Source organism: Suillus subalutaceus (genome assembly GCF_016647625.1).
Source record: "Suillus subalutaceus strain FC151 chromosome Unknown DFJ58scaffold_149, whole genome shotgun sequence".
Taxonomy (NCBI): domain Eukaryota; kingdom Fungi; phylum Basidiomycota; class Agaricomycetes; order Boletales; family Suillaceae; genus Suillus; species Suillus subalutaceus.
In genome coordinates, this window is record NW_024540398.1 from 40,249 (window position 1) to 55,626 (window position 15,378).

At 48.4% G+C, this 15,378-nt stretch overlaps 6 protein-coding genes across 6 annotated transcripts; 4 read left to right on the forward strand and 2 right to left on the reverse strand.

The window, feature by feature from the left end:
• Positions 1-1,629: 1,629 nt before the first annotated feature.
• DFJ58DRAFT_110900 (uncharacterized protein) lies at positions 1,630-3,494 on the reverse strand. The gene is made up of 7 exons (XM_041378671.1): positions 3,351-3,494; positions 2,821-3,297; positions 2,722-2,763; positions 2,628-2,664; positions 2,384-2,580; positions 2,126-2,325; positions 1,630-2,074 (listed from the first exon to the last, which is right to left on the reverse strand). The coding sequence occupies exons 2-7, from the start codon at positions 3,083-3,085 to the stop codon at positions 1,859-1,861; spliced, it is 957 nt and encodes a 318-aa protein (XP_041238461.1). The 5' UTR covers positions 3,086-3,297; positions 3,351-3,494; the 3' UTR covers positions 1,630-1,858.
• A 613-nt stretch (positions 3,495-4,107) lies between these two features.
• DFJ58DRAFT_111023 (uncharacterized protein) lies at positions 4,108-4,808 on the forward strand. Its single transcript, XM_041378673.1, has 3 exons — positions 4,108-4,314; positions 4,380-4,593; positions 4,644-4,808. The coding sequence occupies exons 1-2, from the start codon at positions 4,157-4,159 to the stop codon at positions 4,522-4,524; spliced, it is 303 nt and encodes a 100-aa protein (XP_041238462.1). The 5' UTR covers positions 4,108-4,156; the 3' UTR covers positions 4,525-4,593; positions 4,644-4,808.
• DFJ58DRAFT_110976 (Alpha/Beta hydrolase protein) lies at positions 4,646-7,191 on the forward strand. Its single transcript, XM_041378672.1, has 5 exons — positions 4,646-5,154; positions 5,207-5,386; positions 5,439-5,540; positions 5,596-5,684; positions 5,734-7,191. The coding sequence occupies exons 1-5, from the start codon at positions 4,955-4,957 to the stop codon at positions 7,083-7,085; spliced, it is 1,923 nt and encodes a 640-aa protein (XP_041238463.1). The 5' UTR covers positions 4,646-4,954; the 3' UTR covers positions 7,086-7,191.
• A 1,401-nt stretch (positions 7,192-8,592) lies between these two features.
• On the forward strand, positions 8,593-9,038 carry DFJ58DRAFT_845803 (uncharacterized protein; the record flags this gene model as incomplete). The annotated part of the gene is made up of 2 exons (XM_041393202.1): positions 8,593-8,814; positions 8,874-9,038. The coding sequence occupies 2 exons, from the start codon at positions 8,593-8,595 to the stop codon at positions 9,036-9,038; spliced, it is 387 nt and encodes a 128-aa protein (XP_041238464.1).
• A 2,095-nt stretch (positions 9,039-11,133) lies between these two features.
• On the reverse strand, positions 11,134-13,327 carry DFJ58DRAFT_812966 (pyridoxal phosphate-dependent transferase). The gene is made up of 8 exons (XM_041391562.1): positions 13,174-13,327; positions 13,007-13,114; positions 12,747-12,951; positions 12,535-12,621; positions 12,179-12,413; positions 12,000-12,129; positions 11,708-11,942; positions 11,134-11,650 (listed from the first exon to the last, which is right to left on the reverse strand). Exons 1-8 carry the CDS (start codon positions 13,291-13,293, stop codon positions 11,316-11,318), a joined length of 1,455 nt encoding a protein of 484 aa, XP_041238465.1. The 5' UTR covers positions 13,294-13,327; the 3' UTR covers positions 11,134-11,315.
• Positions 13,328-13,483: 156 nt separating this feature from the next.
• DFJ58DRAFT_812972 (uncharacterized protein) lies at positions 13,484-15,368 on the forward strand. Its single transcript, XM_041391563.1, has 3 exons — positions 13,484-13,573; positions 13,629-13,841; positions 13,965-15,368. The coding sequence occupies exons 2-3, from the start codon at positions 13,721-13,723 to the stop codon at positions 15,110-15,112; spliced, it is 1,269 nt and encodes a 422-aa protein (XP_041238466.1). The 5' UTR covers positions 13,484-13,573; positions 13,629-13,720; the 3' UTR covers positions 15,113-15,368.
• Positions 15,369-15,378: the final 10 nt, after the last annotated feature.

The window sequence follows — 15,378 nt, forward strand, 5'->3', positions numbered from 1 at the left end:
TGATAACATCCTGGAACAGGATGTCACGGTGACGGTATCATTGCCATGGCACGAATGGTTGTTGCAATCCTTTTGCCATCCAGGGATCCTTTACGCGGTAGAGTAATCAAGTTACCCTGTGCCGCCGGGCTGTACAACTTGAACATTTCGGGAACTTGTGCTGATGGGCCTAGGACAGTCACTATCCCTTCATCGTTTCGCTGCTCACTACCAGTAGCTCATTATTGTCCAACACAAGCCAACACACTTACTGGACGGCCTGACGCCAAAACATCATTTCTCGCATTAGAGCCAAGTTACAGCTCATACGTCGATCCTTCGAGTCTTTCCTGGAGATATAAATCATCCGCATGATTTCAGACCCTACTGTTCAACCGAACTAGTATTTCGCCAGGAGCCGAGTTGTCTATTCCATCTCACTACTGTGACATCTTATCAACATTCATCAATGGATCAATGTCAGTATCTACATCTCGTATCCTCTCTCGAGTCTCTGACCTCGTCAACGGTTCCTGGTGATCATCGATCATCTAAAGGAATTTGGGAGAAGCCAAATCGCAGTCAAGGGTGCTGCGTATGACTCCCATGAACGCCAGCCCCATCCAAAATGTTTGAAATCGACCCGGACGGTCCTTCTCAATCACATCCACGGCTTTTTAGACGACGGAGAACACGGTAGTCGACTCATTTGGTTGTACGGCACCGCGGGTGTCGGAAAGTCTACTGTTGTGTCCACTGTAGCTGAAAGGATGAGAGGGATGGCGGTGACAGGGTGGACGACGAAAGAAAAGTGGCTCGCGAGATCCTGCTTCTCGCACATGCACACAAAACGCTGTACGACTGAATATTTTTTTGCGATACTTGCCTACCAGCTTGCCAGGTCCCAGCATCCGCGAGGATGTAATCAGAGCTATCCGCGAAGATCCTGCAGTTCTCGATCCAGACACCCCCTCACGATCAGATGGAAACACTAGGTTCTAGAAAGGTTGAATTAAAGGCAGCCCTTTTTCCGACTTCTTTAGAACCTTCGATTCAGACTGCGTGACAACACTCCTTTGGCCTCTATCATCGATGCCCTTGATGAAGGTACATCAAAAAACCGAGCTTGATGATCTTATCTCCCTACTTGGCCGAGCTTTTCGTGAACCTGACCTGCCCACGGTCCAGATCCTGCTCACGGGTCTTAAGTATGCATGCCAATACTGGGCGTTCCATCTTCTGCGAGCTCCGAATCTATGCAACGACACTCTCAACCATACATCTAAGTCTTTCTGGAACCGTACGCTTCTCTCCTGGCTCGAAAGACAGTGGTGTTTGAATGGTCTGCGGTCTTGTCTCGTCATTTTGTCGGAAGCACAGAAACTTGCACAGGCGTGTTTTCCAATGATTCTGAATCTTGCGACTCAGCACCTGACCTGTGGACACAGGAATATCTCCATCACGCTTCAGGGTCATCTCAGGCTTCAATTTGAAGCTGTTGCTTTGAAGCAAGATATCACTCTGTCGCATTATCTCACATGGATGTTCTTCATTTCATTTCATTGTCTACTGCAATCATGGAATGCATAATAAAAGTATTTGTTTTGTGCTTGGATGTCACCTAGACTTCTAGTATAAGACACAGACAGATGGAGGACAAGGTCGCAGTCATCTGCTTAGATTCCCAAAGTAATGCCATGGCATAAATACGATACTTTAGTACGACTCATGATACAAAGTCCCATGATGGTAATATGAAAACCTAGGCTACCATCTTCTTTTGCAACTTCCTAATCGATCGTCGCTCGCCAGCTACTCTTAATACTGGTTCCCTCTTCGGCGTAATGGACACTTGCGTCTTCAGCCTCATCCTTCGACTTCAACCCTCCATCCCTCTAGTCTGCACCCTGATCTGTCTCGAGGTTATCCCCTTCTGTAAAGAAAACGACGTCAGGGTATCTGTGCTACTACCCATCATGATGACACTCGTGAAGATTCCATTGGACTGGTCGGGGTCGGATGTGTCTTTTGAGTATACGCGGTATAAGAAGGTCGCGATTACCAGGAGATTGCAGACGGTGAGACTGAGGGCTGCCTAATTTCGGTCGCATTTTGCAAAGCAGTGTGAGAACGGAAGAATGCTTACCTTGATGTGCGCAAACATGAGCGTAGTTGTGTTAAAGGTTCCGAGCATGAGGAGTATAGAGTGAGGGATTGTGATGGCGGTAATTAGAAGAGATGCGCAAAATGCAGATTGCACCAGTACTTTTTTGCTACGCGAGAGGCCTGCGTTTTTCAAGAGATGAAGCGGCGCAGCAACGAGGGAAACATCCGCGGTGAAGTCCGCTAAATTACCAATGATCTGAGAACCATAGCAACCAAAAGAAAGTACATAGGTACTGACTGGTCAAAATCGAGAGCGCCACCGACTTGCCCAGGCGGCAGGAGTGGAATTTGCAGATACTTAGCTTCTGAACGAGCAGCGCGGCCCACATACACGCAAATGATACTGCGATGAGACGGGTCATCTGTTTGTGGATCTTGGATCCCGAGTGATTGGCGACGGGGATGATCGAGAAAATGATGCTCATGCGCGCAGCCCTGAACTAGTCAGTTAGAAATGTAACCGAGTGGGCTATGATGCGCACCACAGCACACTGGTAAAAGCGATTGCGAGAATCCACGCTGGGAGTGGTATGGATATGTCATTATTCTTGGAATACGAAGTCAAGTAGCACTCACAACTTATCGCTTCGTCGATCCAGATACATGCCAGGCAAACAACTGAGAGGATGTGGTTGGTTTACTGTCGTCCAAGGCAGCGCACAAGGAAAATTATACCGTCTGCGACAAGCGCAAGTGCCGCCCATGCATCTTCCCACCATAACTGATGCATCCGCCCTCTGTAAACGAGCCTGAAGATGGTGCAGATGATGGCAATACTGTGCGATACCAACCCCACGACTTTCCGGATGATGATAAACATAACAGTACCAAATACTAGCAACTTCCAACTCACCACACAGTCGAGAGGAGTAGTAGTATAATGCCATCTCGTAGACAAGAAGAAGGTAAGTTTTAAATGCAAATTGTGAAGACCGACCATATATATGACGCAGGATAACACTTTTTCACGTTGTTATATACCTTCTCGCAGAATTCCAACGATGACAACCTGCAGGGTTACGCAGGCACTATCCCTGACTGGTGCCACAGAAGTCTCACAAAATGTATGGCGTTTCTCACAGAGGACGGGATTACGAAACGCCTCCTCCCACGCGCACCAACTGCAGCGGAAAACACTACTCGCAGACGGGCCTTCAATGAAGCTTGATCAAAGTCCTCCCCCACTTATGTGCAGAGAGCCTTACCTTATTAGAATCAGCGTTGTATTGGTCAGAATATGACATCCTGGAACAGTGAAATTCAGGACGTGAAGGTGACTCGGTTTGAAGATTGGCTCGAATGGTTGTTGCAATCCTTTTGCCATCCAGGGATCCTCTACGTGGTAGAGTAATCAAGCTACCCTGCACCGCCGCCGGGCTGTATCATGATAACATTTCAGGAACCTGTGCTGATGGGCCTAGGACATCCCTTCCGGTGCAATCGGCACTCTGAAGGTGGCAGTCACGCAAATGTCATTGTAAGTCACAGTATATCACATAGGCCAGTTTCAAAGTGAGCTCGGCAGACTGGTCAAGCAAGAGTGCAAGTTCAGTTAGTATTCGGCATAAGCGAGCGTATTCACCGTGACCATTAGTGCAAATTGAGGGGGATGTAGTGAGACTTGGACCATGTGCATTGTATGGATGAGGTTGTCTATGATGCATGGCCCAGACTACCATCGGATGGATTCTGTATTGTAGGATCCGGACGTGGATCGGATGATCCGAGAGTTAGATTAGCCCAGCAGCGCGGCGCATGACAAGTCCGAGTTGTGCCGTTACTGAAACTCCGTCACGGCACAAGGTCGGCAGGTGCGTGACTTCGGCGGATCACGTACATCAACGTGGGAATCTGGATTCGTATCGATCCGAATGTAGTTGCCAAAAAGAAAACGATGGTTTTATCGATGGACTCAAGACGATATAAAAGCTCTTCTTTGTAATATGAACTGTCTTTATCCTCCAGTTATCTGCGCACTGAATCCAGACGTCGAAATTTCCGCACCGTGTGCATGCACTTTGAGGTAAGTGTCGTGTTTTTACCTTTGATTGTACGTACTTGGACCATAGTCCATCAGGGCGTTGTATTGGTGATAATCTTGTTTGTCAGACTTGTCACTTGCAATCCGTCGTTACATGTATTCATCACGATTACATTATCGATAATCATGTCGGTGTGGGACCCACGATAATGTTTCGGTGCGTTTGACAGTGCTGTTGAACCCGATCATGCAGATGGGACACTATTGAGAATCAATCCTTGGTACTTGCTCCGTCAATATGTCATATCGGCTTTGATCGCGCAGCACTGAAATCGCCATGCCCAGAGCTTGGAAGCAGTGCACCGATAGGAACTGGTGCCGGTCACAGCTCGAATTGATCAGGCTTCTGTTCCAACGAGTACAATACACCGCCAAAGTTATACGTCATAGCCCCATGATCTTGTTGCGTGAGTTTTTCATATTATAACGGCACAATTGAATTGGCAGAACTTAGTAGTTCTTTACTCATCACACGAAGCCAGACAAGAATGGGTTTGGCCAGGCTTGTCGCAGACTTGTCGAGATATATTTTGATTCCGGTTTACCCCGCTCATCACGTGTGGTGATCGACTCCATCTCCAGACCTGCCTATCTGAGCACTACACTTGGATTTTTTGTTTGCGCTGAACCAATTTAGGATGGAGGCAGTTAGTATACAAGCGGGCTAACAAGCCTGATCGAACACAGCGTACCTACTCCATACCTTCATCTTTATCCACTTTACCCTACACCACGAAAACTCCCTTACCCTCTCTATCTCAATTCCCCATGATACTCGATCGTTCGCATGTTACCCTACACCACAGTGTGCTAGGAACCACTTTCAAAGGCATCGATCATCCAATATCCACCCCGGATGTACCCATACACCAATTCCGCGGAATCAAATACGCCAGTGTACCAGCCCGCTTTCGTCAATCGAAACTCGTCGTTTCATACCCCTCTTCAGTTGATGCAACCCGTCACGGGTACGTCTACTTTTCGTATTGTGCCTGTTCAATTGCTAAAGTGCTCGTCCAGCCCAATATGCCCACAGCCTGATCGGAAAAGTTTTGAAGAGGAGCTCATTGGTCTTGCCGACAGTGATATCCCAAGACAAATCTTCAAGCAGGATGAGTTTGAGTGTCTCAATTTGAACATCACCTGTCCTGCTGGCCATCACCGTGAATCACAAGTTCCGGTTATGGTTTGGATCCATGGGTGAGTCTAGTCTCGTACTCCTTCATCGTGTAATAGACGCTCATATGAGTAGCGGAGGTAGCCGTGGTTGTGGCTCAAGTTGGATCTATGATGGCGGCACTCTTGTTAGAAAGAGCGTTTGTATTGGTTCACCGATCATAATGGTCACAATCAAGTACGTTTCCTTCCGCCTTGCGTATATCAGTACGGTGGTATTCATTCACGGTTAGCTTTCGCATAGGAGTATTTGGTGTTGCCGCAAACATGCAGTTGGCAGAAGATAACCGAGCAGCAGGCGACGAAGGCGTGGGAAACTATGGTTAGTCTATTTTGCATCCCTCACATAGCTTTGACTGATGATCGCGCAGGCCTGCGCGACCAACGTCAGGCTCTAGAATGGGTGAACCGTTTCATCGCAGATTTTGGAGGGGACCCATCCAATGTCACCCTATTCGGACATTCTTCAGGAGCAGCAGACATCATTGCTCACCTGTACTCCAATGCCAACCTGACTCGCCCCCTATTTGCTCGGGCAATTGTTCAAAGCGCGATCATCGAGCACAATCCTCCAGAACCACATTCAGCTGGATGGCAACTGTCTAGGGCATTGGCTCCATTGCACGCCTCTTCCGTCGCACAACTTCGTGCTATAGATCCTGAAACACTTGTCAACGTCAATCTCCCCTTCCGCGCGGTCGACGACGGTGTCTTCTTCAGAAAAGGATTCAAAGATCTCCTCTTCCCGCCCTCAGAGTCGGAAGAACCTGTCGGAGCTCCTCTTGACAGAAGTTTGAATCCGCTGCGGTTTGCCATTCGCAAGGCAAAAAACAAGAGTCGAAGCCCGCACCCAATGAGGAGCCGTCTGCCTGCCGTTCCCCATACATCCACCCCCGGTCTCCAGCCTCTCCTCATAGGCGATTGCGCATGTGACTCTTCTCTCTGGTCCCAGTCTGCGTGTCAGTGGGCCGCCCCCGCTGTTGTGCGACGAATTCGTGCGATCTGCCAGTCTATCACAAAATCCTCCGCTCTTCTCAATGCTTATGAGATAGGCTCACACATGTTTACGGAAGATCTTACCGACCGTTTACTTGAGCTTGTAGAGGATGCACGCATAGCGTGGCCCACGGAATGTGTTGTTCAAGCTGCGCAGAGGACTGGTCGACAGGTCTGGCGGTATATATTTGATCAGGAGGGTCCTACACAGGGGATGCCCCACCATGCAGCAGAGTTAGTCTACTTGTTCGACAACGTCTCGCTCCCATTATCACCTTCGTCTTCACCCACTGCTTTTGACGCTGACGAGTCGCTTCCATCACTCCCATCGTCAAGATCGACTTCTGCTGACCTGGGCGAGATCCCCGACAAGATGTGCACCATCGACGAGTTTGACCTCACGGATATCGACAAGTTCTCTTACGGCTCAGAGTCAAGTTACAGCGGGTGGACCCAACCCGTTGTTGACGAATTGATGTATGCTCGTGTGCGAGATGCGATACAGGAGCGGTGGATCACATTCGCGCAGGGAGAGCGGCCATGGGACAATTCTCGTGGCAAGGTGTACGTTTTTGGCCCTGAGGGCGAAACAGGCGAGCGAAGTGCGGGTATTTTTGGAGGCAGGCGGCGTCAAAAGATATGGGAGGAGATGCTGAAGCCTTTGGGCATGACGCTTGTGCAAAAGGTTGCACAAGAGCTCAGCAATGGGCCTGGGTTACCGCGGTAATTGTCGCGAGTCCAGCTGCTCATCGTGATCTTTCAAAAGCGGGTGTTGCGCAGTATCATTGTTCATATTCGCAGGGTTAAATGGATTACTTATTGGGTTGGGAAGCTGGTTGTTCTTTCCTAGGAGTTTCATATACGGTCGAGTTCATTTGGCATATCGCATTGCATGTCTATGGTCACATTTACACATCTACGAATACGCATGTTATATTATCATTGCATTAATTTCAAAAGTAGGATAGACCAACAGCGAAAAAAACGCGCAGCAGCATAGCAATATAGCATGTCATGGAAGGTGCAATACCACTAAGCCACCGATATCGGTAATTATTTAATCGCTGGTAGCTCGTTCCCACGTCCGATCCTATATGGTTCGGCACTTTGCCATCGCCTCGTCGAAGTAGATCAAAAGGTCACCGACACCGAGGACATGTAGAAAATAGCCCCTAGACATGTCTGTGATCGGAAAGTTCCGTGCGGTCCTGTTGTTTTGCATCATCACATTCGCAACCACCCCGTCGCTTAATTAAGTCACGCAGCCTGATCCCGCCATACCGCCATCTATGTCAACCACCACCATGCCAATCCTGTCATCCTTGTCACCTTGTTGTCGCGGTTCTAGTGGACATGGCAGCTGTAGACTGGGAACGACACGGCGTTGGCAGGCAGGTAGGAAATAGGCAAACACGGAGGAAGTAGTAGACAGGCAGTCAAGCATGAGAGACTCGCAGGGATCAGAAGAGATGGAGGTAAATGTCCTGATGTGGCAGGCAGGCGGGATGATAGTGACATCATGCGGCGGCCTTGACAAACTTTCCGGGACTTTTCGAGCAATCCACTAACAGGGCAGAAGTTTACATCCAGTCTGCATGTCCACCGGTCACTTTCCGAGATCGTCGAACTCTCAGACGCCAACTTGGAGTCCAAGTACCGTTTACCTGACGAGGGGCAAGCAGGACGACGCTTACTTCCCCCTTCCTCGCGAAGAAGACTTGGTCACATTTTGATCACTTGTGAGTAAACGACATACAATATGTGTTCAGGTCACTTCTGATTTGTAAATACTAGTACATGTGAGTATTTCTAAATTATGTTCCATGTTCGGGTTGTCGGCCACCGATGGGCTGGTCTTGTTGGTTGTGTAGTTGCTTGACATATGCTTTGTGGGCATTGGAAAGCATGCGAACGGTGTGATAAAACTTTGTGGGTGCCATCAGGTGAGTGAAAAGACTGAACAATTAATATGGGTATGGGTATGGGTACTGCTTTGGAAGTAAACTCACTAATATCATTCGAACAGACCCACACCACGCATCATATGACACCACTGGCTGCGAACGCGAGATTTATGGAATCTCACCACATTCCCAATCGTGCCTGAAGCAACTTGCATATAAGAACGACTCTCCAGCCAAAGAGTTGCTAGGCAGTTGAAACAACTACAACGTGTACGTTTTCGTTGCGATCCCCTTACTGCTAAATCTAACAGCCAACACGTCAGTGCAACCATGATTCCTTTTGTACTTGCCGTTTCCTTGTTCCTTGCGCTCGGCACGGGAGTTAGTGCAACCTGCGAGGCCTGTCCTAATTGCGATTATGAGTCAATCAGTATATCGCAAGGGGATGCATGTCTTAACTACTGGACGTGCGAAGGTGATACCATCACGTGCTATTACCCTTCTGTTGCAAATCCGGGAACGTTCAACTTCTGCTCATACAGTCAACCGAACGTAAGTATCTATCTCTCCCAGCAGTACATGCACACTCACCGATTTTTCGGAAATGCCAGGATTGGCCAGTCAACGAGGGCTCCAGCGAATTCTGTTTCCCGTATGCGGGAGTCAACTCAAAATGTGAACCTGGGAATGACCCTTACAACGTTGGCACCTCAGCCTGCACCGCTTCATACGGGTATGTTGGTGAAGGCAACAGTGGGCTGTTAAAGAGGAGTTAAAGGGTCTGGTGTAGCATGGGCTACCTCTACCTTATCACAAGCGCACGAACTGCGAATGTATATCTGAAAAGATCTGAGATTGGCTACTCCGCTGGATGAAATCAGCATGTAAGTACCTTCATGGCCCATGGGACTCATAGCCGTCATTTCTGTGCTACGGTGAGCCTTTTACATCACATGTGTGCTGTTCCTTTCCAATCTTCCAGGAACATCATGATCATATCTGTGTGTCGAACAGTGGTCGTCCTCCAGCAGCTCATTCACAGTGTCTCCTTTTCCTTTGCCGTCCTCCTTCAGAAATTAGATAGTCGATCACGCTGTCAGTTCGTGTCGTGCAAAATGACATGTTCGAATTTGGAGTCGATTTCCCCAACTCGACACTAAATTTAACACAGGTACCTGCCCATATTTGAAGGACTATGATTAGATTGGTCAAGCTCTGGGTGCGTGGAGAAGTCACAGCTGAATCATTTGCACAGCATGTCAGGAGGGGATGAAAGGAACTTCGCCCGAGGATCGTCCCGATGGGATCCCGGTTGCGACATAGCCCTAAGTCCGGAGTTGACGGATCAGGACTTGCTGGGAGCGTTACCGCGGCACGTTTTCCATCCACAGGAAGCGCCTTGCGATGTTTTTCACTTCGTCTCTTCTCTTGCTATGTGATGTTCCAATCATGGACAGCGAGTCTCGAGGGTACGTACTAAGTTCCCTCATCTACTTATGAGAGTCCGGAACTGATAGCAGCGACCTCTCACGAAGTGGCGGTTGCGTGCACTGCGCTGATGTTGTCACATCGGTACCATGTCGCGCGACTGTGGTGGGAAGACATGTGGGCAGTACTATCACTGGCTTTCGGTTCGACCTGCTTTGTTTGTGCGCTGCTTGATCGACCAATGGCAGTTTGTGCAGAATCTTTATCTAACTCGCGAACTTTCTTAAGCGACTTGTCGAAATCGTAGGCGCTACGCCAGAGGTCGACCGCTTATCTTGGCTCGTATCCATAGCCGTTCTGATAAGTCGTTATCCGTCGTTCAAGTTCGTACTTCTTGTACTCACATTGTGCAAAGTTTGCAAGAGCCAACATCCCATGCTCCCTCGTACGTGTTGCAAATGCTGAAAGCGGCCTCAGACGCGTCGTTTATGGTACAGGGATCTCCTTCATTATTATGTTCATCGAGATCGTTGCCCGAAGAATGAACACTACGAATATAGCATAATTTTGTTGCGATAACACAACTCATCAGTAAGTTTGTCAGAACCTTGCGCATGCTGATGTTCAAAGTCCAATATGATCGAGTCAGCGAACACACTTTCAGATGGAATGCTAGTTGTCCTGCCCCTTCTGATGTCGCGTCGCATCCAGCTACCTGAGAGCCAAAATATACCAGTCCTACTATCGTCCCCCGCAGCTATTTTCATCAGCGCTGTGACTATCCTGTATTCTGCGTTGTTGTTTGGATCCGATTCCATAGGCATATTCCACAGGCATCATTGTCATCGGACACGTCAAGGTAAAGCGATCTTTTACTCGGCTTGTTCGTTCAGTATCCATCATGATATCCATATATAGGCTGCTATTTCGCTTATTAAGCGAACTTCTTGTCCTGCTGACACTTGCGTATCGCGCTTACGGTTTTGAAGATATAGATAGACCGCATAGTAGCGAAACTGTGGTATTCACCAGCGTTGACATGGAATAGCTCGGAGGAGATTGGTCGAGATGTCCCTCGTTATCGAGTGTCATGAGGAACTCCATGTCGTTGGCGCAGAATGTGACCGACGAGGATGGTAGCACACCTTCAATGGGCAGGGATACAATTGTAGAGAAATTAACATCAACAGATGTGGAGGGAGAGCGTACCTTCCTATTCGTTTTATAATATTTAATATTGTATACTGGTTAATTGTTGCATTTAAAGCAACTTTAAAAACTGAAGGATCGGTATGAGATGAGAATGAGAACTGCTGCAGTGGCGTCAGCATTCGCGCGTTCAGCGCTCAGTCATGGTAGAATGAGTAGTTCGGGATTCCAAGTGTCTGCCCGGATGGCGTGTCTCGACTAGGGAGCCGAATTAATTAGAGGTAAACCATCAACGACTGTTTAACTGCGAATAACATTAATGATAATATGCAGTAGCTATCGATACAATGTCAGATGTAGACTATGTTGAATGCCCAACCTGATGTGAACGATGTTGAATGCCCACGCTATGTAACAAGCGAACGTTGAATCTTTTTTACATTTGATAAACTCGAGCACACCCCACGCGTCAACACCTAAAAGTCTTCCTCAATACCCGCCGGACGCTTGAGCGTGCTGACATCCACGCCAGGGAGCGGCCATCTCCGTGCGAACCCAACGACGTCTCTGCGGAGATCATCCACCTGTACCGCACCTGCCGAGCCCTTCGCCGTTGCGGCGCGGATGAAGTCCTTGAGAAGCTTGGAGCCAGCCTCCTTTTGAAGGAAGAGCGATAGTTGCACAGCCCGGTGCAAGAAGCTAGCGACGACCTTGATGTCTTCCTCCGTCATGTCGCGGGACGTGAGCGCCGACGTGCCGAGACGGATGCCGCCAGGAGTTTGGGCAGATGCATCGCCAGATACTGCGTTTTCTGTTGCAGGATTCCAATATTAGTATCTTGCATTTTCATACAGGAGACAGATCTAACTGTTGATCGTGATGCCCAACAAGTCGCACACCTTCTCGACTTTGCTGCCAGTCAAACCAAGGGGACGGAGGTCCCACAGAACAAGGTGGTTATCAGTACCGCCGGTCTGTAGTTTGTAGCCGTGCTCCTGAAGGGCAGCTGCAAGTGTCTGCGCATTGGAGATAACCTGTCTAGCATAGGCTTTGAATGTAGGCTGGGATACCTGCAAAAGGGCAGTAGCGACAGCGGCAATAGTCTGGTATAATTTTGTTATCAGCTTGTATTTGTTAGCCGAGAGATTGGGGGTACCAACGTTATTGTGGGGGCCACCTTGACAGGCAGGAAAAACAGCGTCGTTAACGCGCTTCTCAAGATCTTGGCTGTTGGGTCCGTCTCTTTTGAAAAAGATTAGGCCAGCGCGAGGACCGCGGAGGGTCTTGTGGCTGAGATGTGTCAGTAGTAAGAAGTCTCAGTTGTGAACGGAAAACTCACGTCGTTGTGGTAACGATGTCACAGTATTCGAAAGGGTTATTTAGTGTTTGTGCTGCGACAAGACCACTGGTGTGTGCGATATCAGCCATGAGGTATGCACCCTCTGCATCTGCAGTCTTCTCAAAGCAGCATAATCCCAATCGCGGGGATAAGCAGAGGCACCGCAAATGATTAGTCTGGGCTTGAAAATCTTTTGCCTGACGCTCAAGGCCTGCATAGTCGATAAGTTGTGTTGCTGGGATCAATTGCGTAAGGGAAAGACTGGAAGTAAATCGAGGAAGCGGTCATCTTCTTTTTGGCAGTCTAATTGATCGGACCTCAGAACCCAAGCTAGCCATTGACGTGGCAAAAGAAACTCACATAGTAACCGTGTGTGAGATGTCCACCATCTGGGAGACCAAGACCCATCAAGCGGTCCTGAGGCTGAATGAGAGCGGTTAAGGCTGCAAAGCTATCGGTCACATAACGTGAGACAGGATCACACATAAGCGACGTCGGACGTACTTGGCAGTCTAGCATGAGAGTCATTGAATGTCAAGATTACAGAGTGTCTGATTATACTGAATACTCACAGAGCCAGAATAAGGCTGGACGTTCACACCCCATTTTGCAGGGTCGAGGTTGAACGCTTCAAGGGCCCGCTTGCGACAAAGAATCTCAAGCTCGTCAATGTATTCATTGCCACCATAGTACCGGGCATTTGGAAGACCCTCTGAGTACTTGTTGGTCAATATTGAGCCATTTGCCTCGAGAGTGGCGCGACTCGTCAAGTTCTAAGAAATGTCTCAGATAACATGAAGACAGATGAGAGTGAACTGCGAGATCCACCTCAGACGCGATAAGCTCGAGTCCGGAAAACTGCCTCCAAGTTTCCTTGTCGATGATGTTCTGGATTTGAGGATCGATCTCTGCCAGAGGTGCATACAGGACTTTGTTCTGCAATAATAGCGCAGCTTCCTGGTAAGGACATGTAACTGATTGAAAATAGTACGCACGAAGTCTGGGGTGCTAAAGGTTGCCATTTTTCTTGAGCTGAGTGCAAGACCCTGTTTGAAACGCAGGGATGATGAAGGAGTGACGGAGAGATAAAGAGGACGAGTTAGCAGGCGCAACATCTCAATCTCAAATTTCAATGAGGGTAATATAATAAGATAAACGGATAATCCCGATCTGAGTCACATATAAGATAAAATATATTTGTCCAAAAAGATAAACCAAACAAACAGCGATTAAGTATAATCGCTGAGTTTCAAATATGGAATCTATTTTGCGATACAATGAAAGTTCTAACTATTATGCTTCAAACAATAAGCTGCTGCGCGAGTGTCCATGCGTCCACAACTGTTGTTTCCATATATAAAGGCGAGGCAGATGGCGGCCTTGAATCCCCATCTTGTACGCACTACTCGTAACTGCAGCCTCTTCTTTCGTCAACTTAACGAATTTCTAGATCAGAGCCAGGAGCTCTTCTTACGTTCATTCTAACGCTAGTTGCATCGCACAGTCACCTACACTCACTCAAACATATCATCTTCTATAGTTATGGGTTTCTCCCAGAATTTCTTTGTAATCGCCATGCTGGCTTCCATGGCCAGCGCGGCACCTCTTGCATCTTACTACGTGCTTGTATCCAATTCTTCAGGCTTTTCCCAACAACAAAACGGTCTCGATGCCCAAAAACTGAATGCGCAGTTTGCTACAATGTACCGCCAATGATTCTTGCACCAGTGAGTTCTTAATATTTTTTTTCGTACGTCCATTTATTGATTTTGTGATCGTGCTACAGGTGATGCTCAGGCATGCGTTAGCGGTGCTTTCGCACAATGCATTGGAAGCTCCTGGGAGCTCACGCCTTGCTCATCCGGTCTGTCTTGTTTCGCACTTCCTCTCGTTGCCAAAGCTGGAACCAGTCTCGCTTGTGACACACAAAGTGATGCTGAGGCACGTTTTGTCGCTGCTGGCGTTCAGGGAGGGGTAACTGGAAATGGTACCACAAGCAACACAACCACTGAAGGTGGCGACTGTGTCGAGACCACCACAAGTGCCTCACCATCTCCCACAAGCACTCCTACCTCGAGCACTTATGACCCATGTGCTTCCTCAGCTCTTGTGACTTCATCTACCCTCGCCAGCCCCTCAATGAATTCCGATGAAAAAGCGTCAGTTTGGCACCTCCTCATACGCACCCACCTTTGGCTTTTGGCAGTCCGACCACTACTGTTACCACTTCATCTACTCAGGCTGGGCCCTACCAGTGCAGCGAGTTCTTCTGCCAGTAGTCCTGCATCAATCGTTTCTACAAGTGCTTCGACGAGTTCCTTTGTCGCTTCCACACCTGCGACCACTTTTGGCTTTGGCACTTCTACGAGTGCTTTTGCGAACTCCTCTGCCATTTCTACTCCTACAACCACCTTTGACTCTGGCACTTCTACTGGTGCTGGTAGCGTTACTTCGAGTCCCTCAACCTCTCCCGTCGTATCCACTGGGACTGGAACTGCGCTTCTCACTTCCTCAACCCCTCTTGTGACGCCTACACCAGCTACCACCACCGGCGCGAACAATGTTTCCACTGTGATCGTTGTGACCACCGTGGTCGTTACTGTGACAGCTAATGGTACGGCTGCACCCAGCATGTCACCAACGGCGACAAGTGTGGGAGGGAACGGAACTGTATCATCTACTGCTTTGACTCAAACTCCAGTTGCTGCATTCTCTGCTTCCCCATCTCCCTCTTATGCCCCAGCCACTACCGTTGACTTGAACAGTCCTTCCGTCACCCCAACTGCAAGTGCCACATCCAGTGCAGTTTTATCTCCCGTTGTTTCTGCATCACCGAACATCTCGGTTGGTGCTACATCTTCGTCCGTGGTAACTTCTTCGACTGCTTCGTCTCCGTTTGGCTTTGTCTCGGCTTCGCCGACAGTGACTTATTAAAGAAGTGGATTGTATCAGTGATAGATTATGATACGTGTCGGAGGAGTGGATTATATTCATGATGGATTATAGGACTCTAATGGAGCTCAAGACCCTCGGTCATATACCCACACGCTGTACCAATTGGTTATTGTACTCAACTTAGTTGTATAGCTTACCATATTATAGTTCAAGGTGCAGGACGTCTTATTATTGTCTTATTACTGTTTTCCTTTGGATTTCACTGCAGACGAAAAAAACCTAAGATTAGGGTTAAGGTTTGACCG

Bases quoted from the DNA above. Each gene is read 5' to 3' on its own strand.
- DFJ58DRAFT_110900 (XM_041378671.1), bottom strand. From the start codon at position 3,085: ATGGTCGGTCTTCACAATTTGCATTTAAAACTTACCTTCTTCTTGTCT. The intron at 2,581-2,627 runs GTGCGCATCATA...TGACTAGTTCAG, and splicing joins GCTTTTACCAGTGTGCTGTG to GGCTGCGCGCATGAGCATCA. The intron at 2,075-2,125 runs GTAAGCATTCTT...GACCGAAATTAG, and splicing joins TCATGTTTGCGCACATCAAG to GCAGCCCTCAGTCTCACCGT.
- DFJ58DRAFT_111023 (XM_041378673.1), top strand. From the start codon at position 4,157: ATGCACTTTGAGGTAAGTGTCGTGTTTTTACCTTTGATTGTACGTACT. The intron at 4,315-4,379 runs GTCGGTGTGGGA...CCGATCATGCAG, and splicing joins ATTACATTATCGATAATCAT to ATGGGACACTATTGAGAATC.
- DFJ58DRAFT_110976 (XM_041378672.1), top strand. From the start codon at position 4,955: ATGATACTCGATCGTTCGCATGTTACCCTACACCACAGTGTGCTAGGA. The intron at 5,387-5,438 runs GTGAGTCTAGTC...TCATATGAGTAG, and splicing joins GTTATGGTTTGGATCCATGG to CGGAGGTAGCCGTGGTTGTG. The intron at 5,685-5,733 runs GTTAGTCTATTT...ATGATCGCGCAG, and splicing joins CGAAGGCGTGGGAAACTATG to GCCTGCGCGACCAACGTCAG.
- DFJ58DRAFT_812966 (XM_041391562.1), bottom strand. From the start codon at position 13,293: ATGTTGCGCCTGCTAACTCGTCCTCTTTATCTCTCCGTCACTCCTTCA. The intron at 13,115-13,173 runs GTGCGTACTATT...CTATTATTGCAG, and splicing joins CCTTTAGCACCCCAGACTTC to AACAAAGTCCTGTATGCACC. The intron at 12,414-12,534 runs GTTTCTTTTGCC...AATTGATCCCAG, and splicing joins CACACACGGTTACTATGTGA to CAACACAACTTATCGACTAT.
- DFJ58DRAFT_812972 (XM_041391563.1), top strand. From the start codon at position 13,721: ATGGGTTTCTCCCAGAATTTCTTTGTAATCGCCATGCTGGCTTCCATG. The intron at 13,842-13,964 runs GTCTCGATGCCC...ATCGTGCTACAG, and splicing joins CTTTTCCCAACAACAAAACG to GTGATGCTCAGGCATGCGTT.